At 38.8% G+C, this 16,991-nt stretch overlaps 3 protein-coding genes across 3 annotated transcripts in view; all 3 read right to left on the bottom strand.

Annotated features, from left to right (window-relative positions):
• Positions 1-346: 346 nt before the first annotated feature.
• Positions 347-4,990, bottom strand: kcnk17 (potassium channel, subfamily K, member 17). Its single transcript, XM_042500810.1, has 5 exons — positions 4,775-4,990; positions 2,795-2,909; positions 2,050-2,216; positions 754-922; positions 347-594 (listed from the first exon to the last, which is right to left on the bottom strand). Exons 1-5 carry the CDS (start codon positions 4,988-4,990, stop codon positions 347-349), a joined length of 915 nt encoding a protein of 304 aa, XP_042356744.1.
• Positions 4,991-7,531: 2,541 nt separating this feature from the next.
• LOC121954159 (potassium channel subfamily K member 16-like) lies at positions 7,532-9,919 on the bottom strand. Its single transcript, XM_042501506.1, has 5 exons — positions 9,707-9,919; positions 9,080-9,194; positions 8,838-9,004; positions 7,953-8,121; positions 7,532-7,740 (listed from the first exon to the last, which is right to left on the bottom strand). Exons 1-5 carry the CDS (start codon positions 9,917-9,919, stop codon positions 7,532-7,534), a joined length of 873 nt encoding a protein of 290 aa, XP_042357440.1.
• Positions 9,920-14,602: 4,683 nt separating this feature from the next.
• kif6 (kinesin family member 6) overlaps positions 14,603-16,991 on the bottom strand; it is a 77,003-nt gene continuing 74,614 nt past the window's right edge. Inside the window, exons 22-23 of the mRNA XM_042501223.1 lie at positions 16,833-16,948; positions 14,603-14,843 (exon numbers count right to left, since the gene is read on the bottom strand). Of these exons, the coding sequence (XP_042357157.1) occupies positions 14,830-14,843; positions 16,833-16,948 (130 nt within the window). The 3' untranslated portion in view covers positions 14,603-14,829. The remainder of the gene's footprint in view (positions 14,844-16,832; positions 16,949-16,991) is intronic.

The raw sequence follows: 16,991 nt of genomic DNA, 5'->3' as shown, positions 1-16,991 counted from the left end.
ACAAGCATGTGAGAGTGAAGAGTCACTTGTTTACAGTTTGGGAAACAAAGTGCTAACAGTCTAAACAGCATGTGGATTTTGCATGCTGTCAAACAAACAAACCTGACTCAACAAAAATGAGTCAATATTTTAGTGGCAGTTAGGGAGAAAGGGATTAAAAGTGAAAAACCATTTCTCTGACACATATTTAATCATCACAGACTCTCAATATTTACAGTCTTGTTAGACACACATTCTGCCTTGGCTTAGTCATATCCCGTAATTTTTGCCTGCTTCCCACGTCATCTACAGACAAATAATTCTATAACTAGGTCAACTCTCTAAAATCTGCACTTAATTTTGTAATTTACTGAGTTATTGGAGGCTTCTTAAGTTCTTCGTCCTCTTCCATCTGTGTGTCTGGGGTGCCCTCTGTTGTACCAGACTCTTCCTCTGGCTTCTGTCCACTCCATCGCTGTTTGAAGTGTGTGTTGAGCCGCTCCAGGATGTCGATGGAGTGGTTGATGACGAGGGCCAGCCAGGCCAGGCCGAAGAAGATCCATGAGGCCATGAGGATGCTGTACCACTCTGGGTATTCTTTGTCTGGATTACTATCTGTGGAGAAGAGACAGTTAATACCAAGCAAAGTATTGCATGTCGAGAAAAAGCCTTTAAAACAGAATCAATACATGCAGCTTAGAAGAAAGTAACTGGATCCAAATGTGGCTACTTTCATCTGATAATCAGCATCACAGTGTGATTACTGTGCTGTACCTGCCACAAAGTCTCCAAACCCTATGGTGCTGAGGGTTATGAAGCAGTAGTAGATGGCCTGAGAGAAGGTCCAGCCCTCGTGCAGTTGGAACACAATCATGGGCACAACAAAGAAGAGCACTGCTCCAGTCAGGTAAGACACCAGGTGGACAAAAAAGCGGGTACACCTCTGTGGTGAGATATACAAGAGAGAACTGAATAAAGTTCCAAAGAATACTCGTCTGACTTGATATGTGTGAGACAAAAATCCAAAGAAGTCCCACAGCAGAGCTCCAGGCTCAGGCCCGGCTCCGGCACTGACAGTCCACTACAGATTTTCACAAGTCGAGCGGCTTTAGCCCTCCTCTAACATAAATGGGCATAAAGTTGTTCTAGACTTTCGTAATGTTATCGAACTGCATGGATCAAATTCCAAAAGCATAATGAGTAATTTAATTTATCCACTGATTTACAAAGGTCTCTTTCATAACGTAAACCCATGGGAAAAAGTCTTTTTGGGACCCATGGCATCACGTGACTCTGAAGTTGTAATTCCACTGTTTAGCCACTACGAAAATTTGCTTCATTTCCTTGTGCATTTCTTGGCTGGGACCCATCCCCAATCCCAGGACTCATGGTGGATTCTGGGGATAGGGATGGCGTGTGTAAAGGTGGAAAAATCATGGATGTTTATCATGTTTCCTTAGCAATAAATAACATTAATATGCCATTATTTTGTATGGCACAGCACATTGTTTTATTGTGGCCTATTTACTGTTAAGTAAAGTAGCATGACTGTTCTCACCTTTCAGTCAAATTTGTATTGTTTGTTTGTGCTTATCGTTAATAAGTGTATTATACATGCCACTTCATAATATGGTAGCATGCGTTCATGATTGCCCTTGGGCAATAACATCAAGGGAAACAATACAACCCAGTACTTCTATATTGCCCTAACAATATCTTATAAAGTTAGGTAATGTAACGTTGAAGCAGCAAATAACTTACTATGCCTAGAAGCCTAGAAGTTATTTGCTGCTAAATACCATGTTTATATGATAACAATTACATGGAAAATTTAGCTGATATTCTTTTACATTGGTGTTAAAAGTTAAGGGTGTGTGGCTGATGCAAACTAATGAAGTCGGGTGGGCGTACACAATTTCAGATGTCCTTCTCCAAGCTTCGGAATGGAAAGGGTGTGACGGAGGAGATGAGCCTGAGCATGGAGCTCTGCAGCTAGACCCTGCTCCAAAAATTCCAAAGTGATGTGAAACATACTTAATTATTAGACTAGGTGATTAAAAATCTCCTCACCCTTCTCCCGGTCTTTCCCTCCAAGAAGTCGGAAATGTTCCGCTCCAAAGCAAGAATGTACTTGCCCACCCTGTTGAGCACCACCATGTTGAGTGGGATGCCAAATAGTGCGAAGAACACACAGAAGATCTGGCCAGCAGTGGTGCTGGGACTTATGTTCCCATAACCTGCAAAACTATAAGCTATTAGTGGGCTGGAGGGAGAAAAACTGTAAGGCCCTGTCTTTTCATTTTTTCATATAATTGTTCAATAGATAGTTTAATCACTTAATTTTTTTATCTTAAGAAAATAAACAGGAATCTTCAGGGGAGTATGTAATTGTAAAGGAAGATAGTTTATTGTTGGGTCTCATTCCCAGATCATCAAATATCAATGCTTTGGGTCTGGGTCTGTTTGACTCCCAACCTCCAGGAAATGAGACTCAACAATTGACCATTTTTCTCCAGAATTACATACTGAACCTTGCACGTGAAATGGCAATCCCCATTTTAGTCTAAAAGATTCATACTGACAAGAATGCAGTTTTCTTGGGTTTAAAGTTGGTCAGTATGTTGAACATTTAAACACAATGTAAAATCATGTTTGAGTTATTCCAAAACAAGATCAAAACTGCTGATATGATTCACTGACCAGGTTCAAAGCCTGATATTATTTAATCATAGGTCTTTCGACTACACAAACATTTCTGTTGGCTCTAGCTGTGAATGATTAAAAATCTCTTGGGTTTAATATTGTAATGTCTAACCTATAGTTGTGACCACAGTGGCAGCAAACACAGCTGAGCTGGTGAATCTCCAGAAGCCGTCGGTTGTGAAGTTGCCTTTCAAACTCAGGCCCGCCTTGGACGCATCTGAAATGACCTGAAAGAGATAAAAATATATATAGAGTAAGTCAAATGAAATGATGATGTATTCCATGGACTTCTGTCACACTTTATGACTCACAGTTATGTAACTCCTGTACGTATTGATCCAAAAACTTTTAGGGTCTTTAGGTCAATAGAGTACAGCTGTTGGCATGGCACAGAGAAGACCGCTCTCAGCACTGTGTCAGGCAGAACAGATATGTTGACACAGTCTGTTACATAAAACTCTTGAGTTCATCACCAGTGTGGGAAATTACTCCAACAGAAATACATAACAGTCTGAGACCTGTGGCCTTGTTATCTCAGACAGACAGTTTATTAGTTATGATGCAATGCTTCTTCACCCCAAGTGTTGCCTCATTTTAGAGAACAGATTTTATTGAAATTTAATTGTATATCTTCGCACCTTAATGTATTCTGAGGAGGCACCAACTGAATGGCCTGCTTTGGCAGAGTTATCTGGCAAAATTATAAACCATATTGTTTTTCTTGCAGTGCAAATTGCTTACAACTTAACATGCTTTTGGCCAGATTAAATCTCGAGGTCTAAAATAAATCTAAACAATTCCCGAAGAAAAGATTGCCCAACTTTGGCGCTGTGTTAATCTAGTCAGAGCAAGACACACTGGCAATATAGAAGGTGAATGGCTTTTGGGGCTCTAGCCCTGCATGTTTTCTCAAAAGATGCAGATATTTTAAGTTTTTAAAAAACTTATAACTGTGTTTTAGATAGTAATGCAGTTGTATATGCTCATGTTCTTGCTATTCCCAAGAGGTGTGAACTCAAGTCACAAATTTAATAACTTCAGACTCAACAAAATTTAAAAAAATGCAACTCAACTTGGACTCTAACACCACTGACTCGTGACTTCACTTGGACATGGGTCTTTTGGCTTGCAAATACTGATACCCTCCACCCCAGTCCAAAGATTAAAAGTATCAATTCATCTACCTTCATCTCCTGAATCACCCAACATTTATGGCATTCATTCCAACCAAGATGAAACATATTGTTTGTTAGCACACAAAAACTATGCGAACAAAAAAAATTGTAGGATGCAAAATGTATGGGTTGAAAATTGCAGACAGAGACACATCACCTTCCAACAAACTTTATCTAAACAGAAAAACATAACTTTTAAAGGCATTTCTGATTTTTTGTAAATTCAATATATTATTACCCTGTTATTAAAATGGCCTTACATTTGGTGCAGAGACAGTATGGGCTGAGCCTGAATGTTTACAACATTTGGCTCCACCCCCTGTCTGAGAAGCTGGTATTTGCATGGAAGAAGTTGCCTCTGTCCTACAAGTGATTGCAATTGTTGCTCTTGCTTAAAGGTTCAAATCTGTTGCTGAATGGTCTAACTACTGTTGAACTTTGATCTCATCACTTATTTTGAATATTGGAGTGATAAACTGAAAGGGAAGGTAAAAACACAGAAAAAACACAACCAGTAAATATGAGCCTTACATGCATTGTAATAATGCATTGTAATGCATGCATTGTAAATCACTCAAAATATTTGTTTTGGCCACTTAACAGGAGTAAACAGTCAAATACTGAAACAGTGTTCAAGGATTGTGGTCTGCATGTAAATCCAGTGGTCTCTGAAAAAGCCACATGTTGAAATTCAGATATGAATGCTGGCAGAGTTTAGCTGTCAGTGTGAAATAGCCCCCTCACATTTGCATGTTAGAATGTCCCTGGCTAAATGATCACCTCAGTTTAATGTGCTGACATATACATAATTGTGTCATCTGTTATAAAACAGATTATCATGTTTCCTCCTCGCTATGGGAGAAAGGTTAAGGATGCAGTTTCATCAACCTGCATCTTTTTCATGTTCTGAGTCTCACCTGAGCCACCTCCTCCAGGCCCTCTTGGTTCAGACAGTTGTATGTTGTGAGTACCTTCTTTTTGTTTAACAGCAAAATACTGATGTCCTTCTTTCCAAGATCTCCTTCCAACTTCCAGAAAATCACTCCACCAATCAGCACGTAGGTCACATAAACCAACCCGAGCATGAGAATGGACGGCACTCGTGCCAAATTGAACATTTCGTTTATTCCCATCTCGGCTTCCCCGGAGGAACTTTAGGATCCAGGCAAGTTCAGTGTCTCAACCTCTGCAGCCAGGAACAGAGAGGAGTGAGTTTACCTGCCCAGCTTTTCGTCTTTCCAGGCATTGCAGGCAAATGAACCTCCATCTGCACTAGAGTTTCAATCCCTCCAATGGCCTGTCATGCAAATGGAGTGGAGCAAAATGAGAGATGGGAGAGACACCAGTCGAGGATGAGCTGTGGGTAAAGACTATGGGTGAGGTCAAATTTTGGAGTTCCTGTCCAAGATGAGTCATTGTCTCAGCAAACAGTTGTGTGTGGGGCCCATGTGGATAGAAAATGGGCATTATAGGGCTCTGTCCCTGGATTGCATGATGAGTCATACCAAGTGCCCACATGGATGGATTTACCCAAGTGGGCCTCGATAATGCTAGGACAACCTGGGTACCAAGTGGGTATTGCCCCAAAATGGGCATTTTATCTGGGTCCCACTTGGGCCTATATGGACAATCCCATATTGGGACAATTTTTCAGCCCATTTACTACCCACAAAAGGCTCCATATACAAATGTTGGTTTAAGAGTTTGCCTTGTTATGGCAGGGGTCAATTCAAGACCAGTTACAGTATGTGGTTTCTTGAGGCACTGCACAATATCTAGCACTGGCAGAAATAACAACTGGATATTATATATCAGACTATATTTCAGCTTTCAGTTATGTTGAATAGATGTTGGCATTGTACATTTCTGCAAACACCCCATATGCAATGTTAGTTTTATATGTACTTAAAATGTTGAACTTTATGTCTCTTCATACTTCAACAGTGCTGTGGTTTAGATGAGGTAATGTTTAGGCACAGAAAGCATTTGGTTATGGTTAGGAAAAGATATGGTTTTGGCTTAAAATATCTAGTTTTGCTGTCACAACCACTGCTGGAAATGTATTGCTAAGAAACAACCAGTCATCTTATAGACATGTAATGTGCACTATGTATGAAATGTAATAATGTAACATATCTGTGATTTGCAAAAATGTACAATGCCATCATTTTCTTCTGGACTGGTTTAAGAAACAAAGTGACTGCCCTTGCCAGTTTAAATGAACATATTTAAATAAGCATGACAGGGAAAGCCTCTCCTCCCATTTTACAGCTGCCCTTCTGAGACCAGCTGTATGTGCTTTTAGGTCACCTCACACCACCATCTTGATGAATGTGTTTGTTTAAGATAACCCTCCATGCTCAATTCACCACGGTTTACCATCAGTACACAAACCCAGATGCGAACTCACATGATCGGACACACACAATAACATGCATATATACATGCAGACTTACGCAGCTGGACATTAGAACATTCTAATAATGCAGATGGGTGCCATAAAATGTAAAGTACATAAACAAGAGTACAAAAAAAAAAAAAAGATTCATAGCTTAGCAACTATTCACAATTCTAGCTGAGGATGGAAAAGCATTACAGGATACCTAACTGAGGAAATACACATAATTTCATGATCATACTTTTATCCAGGGCCCGTGTTTATCAAACTGCCAAAAGCAATAAATGTCCTATTATTTAATTCGTGTTTGTTAAACATTTGTTTGGTTTGGTTTTTAATTTTAAAATGCTAACTGCTAATCACTAACTGCTAAGGGGATGGGTGGGGCTTCAATGGGCCCTTCCCAACTTCTGGCCCCCATGCTTGGACCACAGCCATCTTTAAACTCAGCCATCATTTATTTTGATATCGACAAAACAGACATGCACGGGAAAAAAATCAAAATGGCTTCTGTGGTAGTTCCTGCTACATTAGGTCTCTCCAGAACCACATTTTGCCAGAACGTCTTTCTCTCTCTCTCTCTCTCTCTCTCTCTCTCTCTCTCTCTCTCTCTCACACACACACACACACACACACACACTCCTGTACTTCATCATTCACTAACATATTGCTTCCCTAACCCTTTACTCTAACCTTCTCCATCACAGCTATATGCCTGTCCAAAATTCCCTCACTTTTCAAAAATGTCTCCACACACAAAATAAAAACAAAAGCACAAAATCTAGGGATTTTTGTTTTTAGCATGAACAGTCAGCCAGATGTTGATTAAATCATTGTTTCTTCTTGGCTATTCCTATTTGGAGCACATGTGATTACTCACATGATCTCTTTCAAGTTACTCTCCCATACTCCTATACTACATTATCAGTAGGAATTTCAGAAATGTGTCTTATTGCTCACACATTAAAAAATGTTTTATATTTCCTTGAGTTTGCTCTTTACAAAATTCTTAGGTGTAAATATTGTAAATTTGATAAATATGGGCCGTGATCGAGACTCTCTAGATTAGTTGAGGTAGAATTGTAAAACAAAAACTTGTAATGTTTTTCCATCTTATTGTAAAATATAATAAACCAATTGTCAACAATAGGAAACATAATCATAAAGTCGAGCATTCATCTTTACTGTACCATGTATCATAATAAATAGTACAGAAAACAGTCACACTAAATATATTCTACTCAGTGTTTTAACATGTCAACAGTCTCGTCCAGTGTCAGATCTTTGACGTGTCTTCTAGTTTATTGGAGGACACGTCCTCTTCCTCCTTTTGTTTCTTGAAGCCTGGATGAGTCAGGCCAATTGCATGCTCCATTATTCGGCCTCCCATGTTGAGGATAAGAGCAAGCCAAGCCAAGGCAAAGATGATCCAAATGCCTGCAAGGCTACGGTACAGAGAGATGTACTCCTTGCCCGGGTCAGTCCCTACAAGAATTGACATTACCTTGTTAGAACATGCTCGTTCATCTCTGACAGAAACATGCAGATTTTCTTGTGTCATACATTAAATGATAACATTTAATGTTTAATGCAAAGCATTTTTCAAAGCATTAAGTGGCTTTTTTTTCTTCTTTTTTTGACAGTGGTCTGCTATGGTCTTTGCACCACATTACTGCTTGTTTGCTCTATCTACTCACCCACCACATAATCTCCAAAACCAATGGTGCTGAGAGTAATGAAGGCAAAATAGAAGCCCTCGCCAAACGTCCAGCCTTCCACGTAACTGAACAGCAAAGGAGGGATGACCAAAAACAGCAAGCTGCCTGCGATGAAGAACAAGCTCACTGCCAGAGCCTCAACTGTTTGCTAGAGAAAAAAAGAGATGAAATTCATAGACATAAATTTCACAGAAGAGGCCATTTCATTTTCTGGACATAGCTTTTATCTCTACGGTGATTCGTAGTAAAGAAAAAGCAAAACAGACAACAAAATTCCGATGTTTTGATCAGAAATCAATGGAAGTAAAAAAAAAAAAAACACTCCCTTGAAAAAAAAAAAAAATTACCCTGTATAATGAGATTATCATCTCAGAATTATACGGAAAAAGTGTAAATGAAAGAAAAAAAGCTTTGTTGAGTCTGATTTAAAGATATTCTTTTAATCTAAAAATTAGGAGAAATGTTTTCACGAAAACAATCTGCTCAATGCTTTTTTCTGTTTTTGTTTATTTATTTATTCATTATTTAGAATAAACAAGATTATGAAAAGATATCATGAAAAAATGTTGCTCTTATTTTCTTAATTAACAAGATTATAACCTTGTGGAGCATTTGTTTTTTTTAACAAAAACTTTTCTCAGAATTCTGAGAAGATAAAATTGTTTATTCAGACAGAATACTTTTTTTTTTTAATTAAAATTCATGTAATTCTAAGACAATAATCTCCTCAATTCTGAAAAAACAAGAACAATTGTTTTTTATGAAAACTGAGGTAATGGTCTCATTCATTCATTTTCAAAAATTAATAAAGAATTCATGTATTTTTTCTCAAGCGAATGCATTACTGTCTAAATAATTAAGTACCTTGTGTGAAACGACAGACACCATTCCCCTCTCCAGTCGACCCAGGTGGATGGTCAGGCACTTCCCCAGCTGTTTGAGGAAGGCCAGGTTCAGTGGGATTCCACACAGCGCGTAAAACACACAAAACACTTGACCAGATACAGTGCTGGGGGAGAGGTTGCCATAGCCTGCAGACAACATCAAAATTGGTCATTATTTTATCTAATCAGTTCAAATGCTGATACATATGGACAGATGCTCACCTATAGTTGTGACTACTGTGCCTGCAAAGAAGAAGGAGCTACTAAAATCCCAGTTGCTGGGGTTTGTTGAGTTGCCCGAGGGGTTCACTCCCTTTTCCCAGGCATCCAAAATTACCTGCAAACAAACACACACACGCACACGCACACGCACACACACACACACACACACACACACACAGAGAGAGAGATATCAAATCCTGGAGCAAATTTTCGTCACAGCAATAATGGTTACCATATAATCTATCATAACACACTTATTGATCAGGTTACTGGAACACCATTTATTGCCTTTATGCATTTATGTACCTAACCTAATCATAAAATCAATCTCAATTTCTCTGACACACAGTATTCAACAAGCCCTTTTCATCATCATATTTACTCAGCAATGTACAGATTTGTATACAACTCAAAAGCCTTTTGTCAATTATCACTACTTTGATAAAGACAGGTCATGAACTTTAGCATGTGACCATATTGAATATGAATAAAAGCTGACAAACTGAGTCAAAAAAATACAGACTAATCTTACATACTGAATTGTTATTGTTTTGTGATTACATCTCAAGGACTGTCTATTACACTTATGAGAAATTAATTTCTTAAAGAATTACTAAGAAAGTTAACCTGAACAAACTTCTCCAAGGCAGGTCCATCCAGGCAGGTGTAGTTAGCCAAGAAATTCAACTTCTTCAGTTGGAAGTGGTTTCGGTTGTTGTTCTCAGCCTCTCGCTCTAGTATTTGGAAGATGGTGGCCCCAATCAGCAGGTATGTAAGGTGGGCCAGAGCCAAAAATGCTGTCCAGCTCACTTTGACCGGCACCAACTGGAACCTCGCCATCAACCTCCTCCAGTCCCGCAATGGACCCAAAGACTGATGCTCAAACTCAAAGGTTAATCACTTCAGAAGGGACTCAGTGAAATCTTAGACCTCATAAGTAGTTCCCCGATTGCAGTTTCCATCATTTCAGATTTTCTCCAAAAAAAGCAAAGAGGAAATTCTCAAAAGGGAGACAAAAATGAACTTTAAGTAGATGAGACTAATAGACTGGTCTTAAATACAGTTTTAGAGCATCAAGAAAAGATTGATGTTTGGTATCTTGGGGTTGACAGCTCTAACTGGATAATCCTCTAAAGGTAAAACATCTCAACTCAACGCGCTCACTCTGATTGGTCAGAGTACCCTAGATGTTAGGTTTTGATTTATGGGTTGCTTGGGTAACGATCAAACCCCTCTTCTCCATTAGCACGGCATCTGGACACACACACACTTTCAACCTTTTCCACTAATAAGGAAGCGGCGGCAGCATCTTGTCAGCAGAACAAAAGTTAATATTTTACCTGGCTGCTGTTGGTTGTCCAAGCACCCACAGTTGTGGAGTGCTGATACCAGAGCCTTTCAGTACTATTCTGCATTGTGGGGACTCATTTTATTGGCAAAGTGTATTTCAACCACAAAACTTTTGGAGTGATGACTTTTGACGATTGATAAACATACTTTACAGAAATTGCTATTGAATGTTGGAGAGGTGTAAAGAGCACTACTTGACTGTGGTCCATAAACCAGAGAGTTGAAATATGTGTCATGAGAGAACTTCATGGGGTTTTATGGCTGCAGTGTTGAGCAAGCTGACAAATGCCTGAGAGGATGTAAGACAGGTATCGACTTAATAGTAGATGCCAATAACTACAGTTATAATTATCACATAAAATTTCAGTCCTACTCTGGTATGGACTTGTCACCAGAAGACAAATTTGGAATTGTATGCCTCTGCAAGTAGCACATTATATTTACACATTTTACATGTATCACACCAACACTGGTTGATTTTTGAAGCGTGTCTCTGCTGTGATTCCAGCTCACTTTTAGCCCCCAAACATGGGTGTTTCTTAGTGACCCATCACTGCTTTTCCAGTGAGGATAGGGCCATGGCAAGTAGTTTTGTTTTTTGTTATTTCAGACATCTCTGCTTTTCATCTGAAGATGTTGCCCCCAAGACCAAAACTTGGTGGTAGTGTTACTGATGTCATGCGACTATTGCCTTTTACTTCTGTTGTCTGCATTCATGCTTCAAATATCCTTAATGTGGTGTTCATTTGTAAAGATTATCTTGCTGAAGATAAAAGTATCCTAAACGTTTGTTTGCCAGAAAGGTTATTTTCTGCAATAACACAAAATCCAATGGATGCTAACTTTTAAGTTGAGCTACAAAATAAAAAAAAACATCATCCCTGCACTACTCTATAGATATTCCCAATTTTGCAATAATTATAAAACACATTCTCTGGAGACTGACTATTCATTGATAAATACACTGAGCGTGTTTTATTTAGTGACATAACTTTATCTAATACTGAGACACAAGCTGAGAAATCCAGTTTAAAGTTATGATGTGGGGGTCTGTAAACCAACCAACCAGCCTTAAAAAAACATAAAAAGCATTATTAAAGATCTAGTATGCACTTATGAAGAAAGATTGTTGCTTGTTGAGTCTCATTTCCAGGTCGTCAAATACTGACAACCTTTGGCTGGTAGTCGGACCAAACCACCAACCCAATGCGTAGGTATTTGATGACCTGATTCAACAATCCACTGTCGCTCTCCAGAATTACATACTGAACTTCTAGTAATTGTATTTTTCTTAAGTTAGAAGCATGCTGTAAAATCACTTAACATGTAAAGAGACTGTTTTTTAGTTTCATTTCTTACATATTTCTGCTGAATAAATGGTGAAATACTACAACCATGAACTGTTCTGTAATCTTGTTTTTGGGGTTCCTTACATCATCCTACTTATATCTGCATATATATACTGATAAAACATACCATGCATGTGGAGTAAGAATATTTTAAAAGGTGCTAGACAAATAAAAAAATGAATGCATAGAAAGTCATAAAAAATTAGCCAAAATAAATGTGATCTCTAAATGTGAGGGTTAAAATCAAAGTTGACATTTGAAACTGAACAGTCTACTACATACTATACTGAATGTGAGATGGAGGAAATGCTGTAAAACTTGAATATTGAATTGCGTGTCATCGCAATACTTCCATTATTAAAGGTAACATGTTAGCTCTCAAAACTAAGCTATTTGATAGTTGCACACTTAATAAGCCAACGGTAGTATGTCAATTTTTTCAATAAAAAAAAAGACCTTCATACACACGTCATGAAGAAAGTGATTGATGTGACTACGAGAAATAACAGATATCATGACTTGTCCAAAGAAGGCTCTTTCTCCAAGGCAACTCTGCCTGGATGCAAATTATGCAGCTGCTTGTCATTCGTCAAACAAATCAATGCAAAGCCATGCAAACAGGTTGTCTCAATGTTCACAGGTTGTCCTCTGTCTGGGTAGGTGTGTAGTGAAGGTGGTGACGTGACTTTGATTACTGGCTGACGCTGTTGAGTCCAGTGAATGTCAGAAGCACTGGGAGAGTCTCATAAAACCCATCTATTGTCTAACGGCATGGAATTTGTTTTCATGTAGCGACATTGTACATTTAGTACTGTGTGTTAACTTGTTTTAGGCCACTTAAGATCAAAATTGTGCATCAGTCAGTCCAATGCTGACTTTGATTTTATTAAAACTTAGTTTGACTGATATTATCTAAACTAAACTATCAAATAAAATTCTACCATAATTAAGTGTGAGTAACCAATAAAGATCAATCAGCTCAATACACAATAATCAATACTCCACACAAACAAATCTTTGTAAGGCTATTTGAATTTCAAATACTGTATCTTAAGGAAGCCTAGTGCAGATGGGAGGCCTGCCTTCTGCCAAGTGCATGCTGGGATTGGCTCCACCTCCCCATGTCGCTGTATAGCAGTGAGCACAGACATATTTTAGAAACCATTTGTAAAAACACTAGACGATAATTGGTTTTGCTTATATCATTTGCTTCCACTAACTCATATTCTGTACAACCCCTGCAAATATAGGCTCATATTTCAAGGAGATTTTAAAGCCAACAGTTAGCTCCCCAAACAGCCTTTGGAATGTGACAGCAAAGGTGGATTAGTATTAGTATTAAGTGTAAAGAGGAATGAATTTGAATGCTAATGGACTTAGTGTTTTAACTAATGATTTACCCAAATGTTGTGGCCTTTAACCTTCATGGTTGATGTTTGTTAAGACTCATTTACAGGAATATTTCACCCACAAGAGAAAAAGTGAAATTAACTGAGAAAACTTAGTTTTTGTGACAAGCCACCACGGTGAATGGATATTCCAAAAAAGCTGAAAACATATTACAACATTACACCTGAGCACACACATGCTCAGGCACATTCAGGGTATGCTTTTTACTGTGTCACGTTTTAGCAAAATTGCATGTGTTTGGGAATCACTGAGCATACAACTGGAAAATGGGACTTGGGTTATATTGCATGAGTTGTGTGAGAGTTTGAAAACGGACGTTTTGATATAGTTTTGCTGTGGTTTAAAGCGGACTAAGATAACTTCAATTCATGAAGAATGAACGCCTTTTTAGGATTCTCTGTTCACTGTGAGGTATCTCTGAGGTATGCTTGAGCAATACTTGGTTAGACACAATAAGAAACTGAACAAACAAAGCATAAGGCAATGGAAAATATTTAATTTCTCTGTAGGATCCTTTCCATAATGCTGTCAGACACTTATCATAATAATCTGAGCCTTGTCAGTGGCAAAAACAAGCACTTTTAGTGGATGTAAACTGACAGTGCGAGAATGCCACGGGTGATTATATGTCAGCCCGTTTCATGCTCCTGGCTGCAGTGTTGGACCAGTAAAAAATGTTGTTACCATAAATCAGTTTCACATTAAGTGAGTCAATTTTCTTGGGTCATTTTACAGTTGAATTTAGGTTAATGAGTACAGCAACCTCAACACTACAACTGCCACATGTGAGACAGTTACCTTCAATAAATAAAGGGCTTTAACACACAGATTTAGCATCAGTGGTGATAACAGAAAACACCAACTACTGCTTGCTATTTCACAGATCAAAATATTTATAAAAATGTGAAGTTCCTGCTAAGTTTAAATCACGCGGTAGCAACTTCCCACAGAAAACAGAGCAGGCAGATAGGCTGTTATGTGGGGCAAAACAACTCACACTATTTGTTGGTCAGTGCCAAGTACAATGGCAAAGAAACTAACAAAAAAAGTGCAAAGTAGTACAATAATACACACTGTGGCATTGCACTATTTTGGTTAAGCTTTCTATATTTGATATTTTGTGCAGAATTCTTACAGAACATCCTGGTTTACGTAACAGGGAATCTACTGCACATATAGTACATATATCTATCTACAACATTTTACACAAACAGTATTACACTTAAAATAAAACGAAACCAGACAGAAATATGAAATGCACTTATCACTCTGCATGTGGACACTTCCTGTGACCATTTCAAAAAGTCATGATTCATTTCTTCTTTAAACACATTACTGGAGCCGACTGGTTTCCTGTTGTCCGCTCCGTCCTCTGATATCTTGAGACAACATTTGTTCAGATCAAATGGCCGGCGCGGGCTGTGATTTATATTCCTGCCCATTATATCACTGGCGTAAAAATCAGACAGGATGTGTGTTTGGCAGAGGGGACTGGTTATGAGAAATCTCGTGTGTTTTGGACCCAGTCGGGATAATTTCTTCACACATCTTCGTTGTTATTCATGTGTGAGACACATTTTTAGGACAGCGTGGAGCAGTTAGATGATGATAATTTCAGTCCTTCATCAGAATTTCATGTTATTATTGAAGTTGGCCTGAAATACATAAAAACACACAGGGAAGATTAGACGTCCAGTTGAAATCATTGAGAAATAAGCCATAAAGAAATATGACAAGACAATGTGCTTTTTTTGGGTCTTAATAAGTCAAAAAACAAAACAGAACTGTATATTCAGAGCAACTGAGGTGTATTATGCTTTGTTTGTATGGGTCTTATCTTGAGGTCAGAGGTCTAGGGATGATTACGTCTCGGAGTCAGATGAGTAGAATATTGATACTAGGCTTAAATGACATGGACTGTGGCCCCTTGGGGGTTTTTTTGTGATTGATCACAGTATGTGAGGAATTGTTTACTGATGAATGTGTAGATGCTTGTACCTATATAAGAGACATGCATGAGTTGTAAGACAGAGATTCGCATTAGTCCTGAATCTTCTCCCAGGCAGACCATGGTGCCTGGTGGATGCTGAACTTTGTTGTAATAAATGAATTCTTATGCAACCAAGTCGGTGTCAGCGGCAGTTCCTTCATCGTCTACACATCATTGCTACTTAAGAAACAACGACACAACAACACCTAAATGAAATTACAGTGAAACACACCTAAACCATGACTTCAATCACAATAACAGCCTCTACACTTCCCACCATGCACTTAAAAGCTGTTTTGATAGGAGGGATAGCACCATACAGGGGTTACCAAACAACCACGAAGAGGGGCTTTCCTGTCAAAACATAGTCGCTATACAGCTTAGGAGTGCCGAGCTAAAGAGGCATGAAATGAGTCTTCCTTGCCTGAAGCGGGGAAAGAAAAGAAAGCGAGACTTTGGAGGTTGAATGTGCTCCTCTGCCTGACTATTTTTCTGTCTGCTGTCTCTGCTCATTTGGCCATCGCTCTGTCTGTTCACATGACCTCAGCCGTTCTGCATATCTAGTGGCAAACCACAAGACAGCCAAGTCCGCTTCCCTGTCTGCCAAAGTAAGCAGCTACGCAAGGGTCAAAGGAGAGGAGAGAGTGGAACGGAGAGAGGAACCACGTAAGAGCAAAAGATGAGTCGTTGCGGAGCTAGAAAAAAGTGAGGCTGTTTGTATGAAATTATGGGATCCCAACCCAAAAAAGACATTCCCTACCCTTCACGCACTGCTGCCAGAAAAAACAAAAGTGAATCTGAAATCATTCTTAGCTTTTCAGTGGTAGCTCATCGAGTTTTATAGGTAACGGGTAATTTCTAATATAGAACATACAGAATGTGATGTATACTAATTTAAAAAAAAACTCTCAAAAGCTCAAAACAAGACAATTATGGTGAAGTGTTTTAAAAGATCACTCCACCAGAGGGCAGCATACAATGCAATATCTATGTTGTGTGAAAGCTTAGTGAGGTCAATATTTCTTGTTGTGTGTGTGTGTGTGTGTGTGTGTGTGTGTGTGTGTGTGTGTGTGTGCCTAATTTAAAGACACCTTAAGGGAAACATTTCAAACTGCAGTTAATTGGGGACAGCTTGTGCAATTTGTGACAAAAAGTTGTACCCTCAGTTGGGAAAAAGTGGATTTTTGGGTCAGTGGTTGAAGTGAGGGCCATGTTTTAGGTAGGGGTAGGATAAGACAAACAGTGTTTGTTTATTTATTTATTTATTATTTTTGAAGATTGAAGATATTATTTTTTTTTTTAGCTTTTGCCTTTATCATGTAGCAAAGGGCTGCAGGTTGGAGTCAAACCTGCGGCTGCTGCAGCACGGTGATCTATTTTGTTATGGTTAGGATAAGTCCCTAGGAAATAAATGTAAGTCCATAAAATGTCCCAAAAAGTGACAGGTCAAGTCAATTTTTATTTATATAGCACTAAATGATAACAAAAAGTTCAGACCCAACAATTCAAATGGATTCCCACTAAGAACAAGCACTTTATTATCTTCCTCTATGTGTGACAGTGGCAAGGAAAAACTTGCTTTTAACAGATAGAAACCTCAAACAGAACCATGACTGTATTGTGGGGGGGGGGCATCTGCCCCTGCATGTGTTACCTGTTCTGTTGAGGAGTTGTTGTCTGGCTCTGACAAAAGCCAGGATGTCCGCATCAGTCTGCTGGTCTCCAGTCAGGGGAATCGAGGAGGATGAGAGGTTGGTGGTGGAAAGGGCCCTGAAATGTGGTATTTGTAATTTAGTATGACAATATCTGCGTA

This window comes from Plectropomus leopardus, chromosome 14, assembly GCF_008729295.1.
Source record: "Plectropomus leopardus isolate mb chromosome 14, YSFRI_Pleo_2.0, whole genome shotgun sequence".
NCBI classification, from domain to species: domain Eukaryota; kingdom Metazoa; phylum Chordata; class Actinopteri; order Perciformes; family Serranidae; genus Plectropomus; species Plectropomus leopardus.
The sequence above is the reverse complement of the archived record's forward strand: the minus strand, read 5'-3'. Positions and strand labels throughout refer to the sequence as shown.

Bases quoted from the DNA above. Each gene is read 5' to 3' on its own strand.
- kcnk17 (XM_042500810.1), bottom strand. From the start codon at position 4,990: ATGGGAATAAACGAAATGTTCAATTTGGCACGAGTGCCGTCCATTCTC. The intron at 923-2,049 runs GTGAGGAGATTT...ATCTCACCACAG, and splicing joins AGGGAAAGACCGGGAGAAGG to AGGTGTACCCGCTTTTTTGT. The intron at 595-753 runs GTACAGCACAGT...TCTTCTCCACAG, and splicing joins GTTTGGAGACTTTGTGGCAG to ATAGTAATCCAGACAAAGAA.
- LOC121954159 (XM_042501506.1), bottom strand. From the start codon at position 9,919: ATGGCGAGGTTCCAGTTGGTGCCGGTCAAAGTGAGCTGGACAGCATTT. The intron at 9,195-9,706 runs GTTAACTTTCTT...GTTTGTTTGCAG, and splicing joins CCTTGGAGAAGTTTGTTCAG to GTAATTTTGGATGCCTGGGA. The intron at 7,741-7,952 runs GTGAGTAGATAG...CAATTCTTGTAG, and splicing joins TTTTGGAGATTATGTGGTGG to GGACTGACCCGGGCAAGGAG.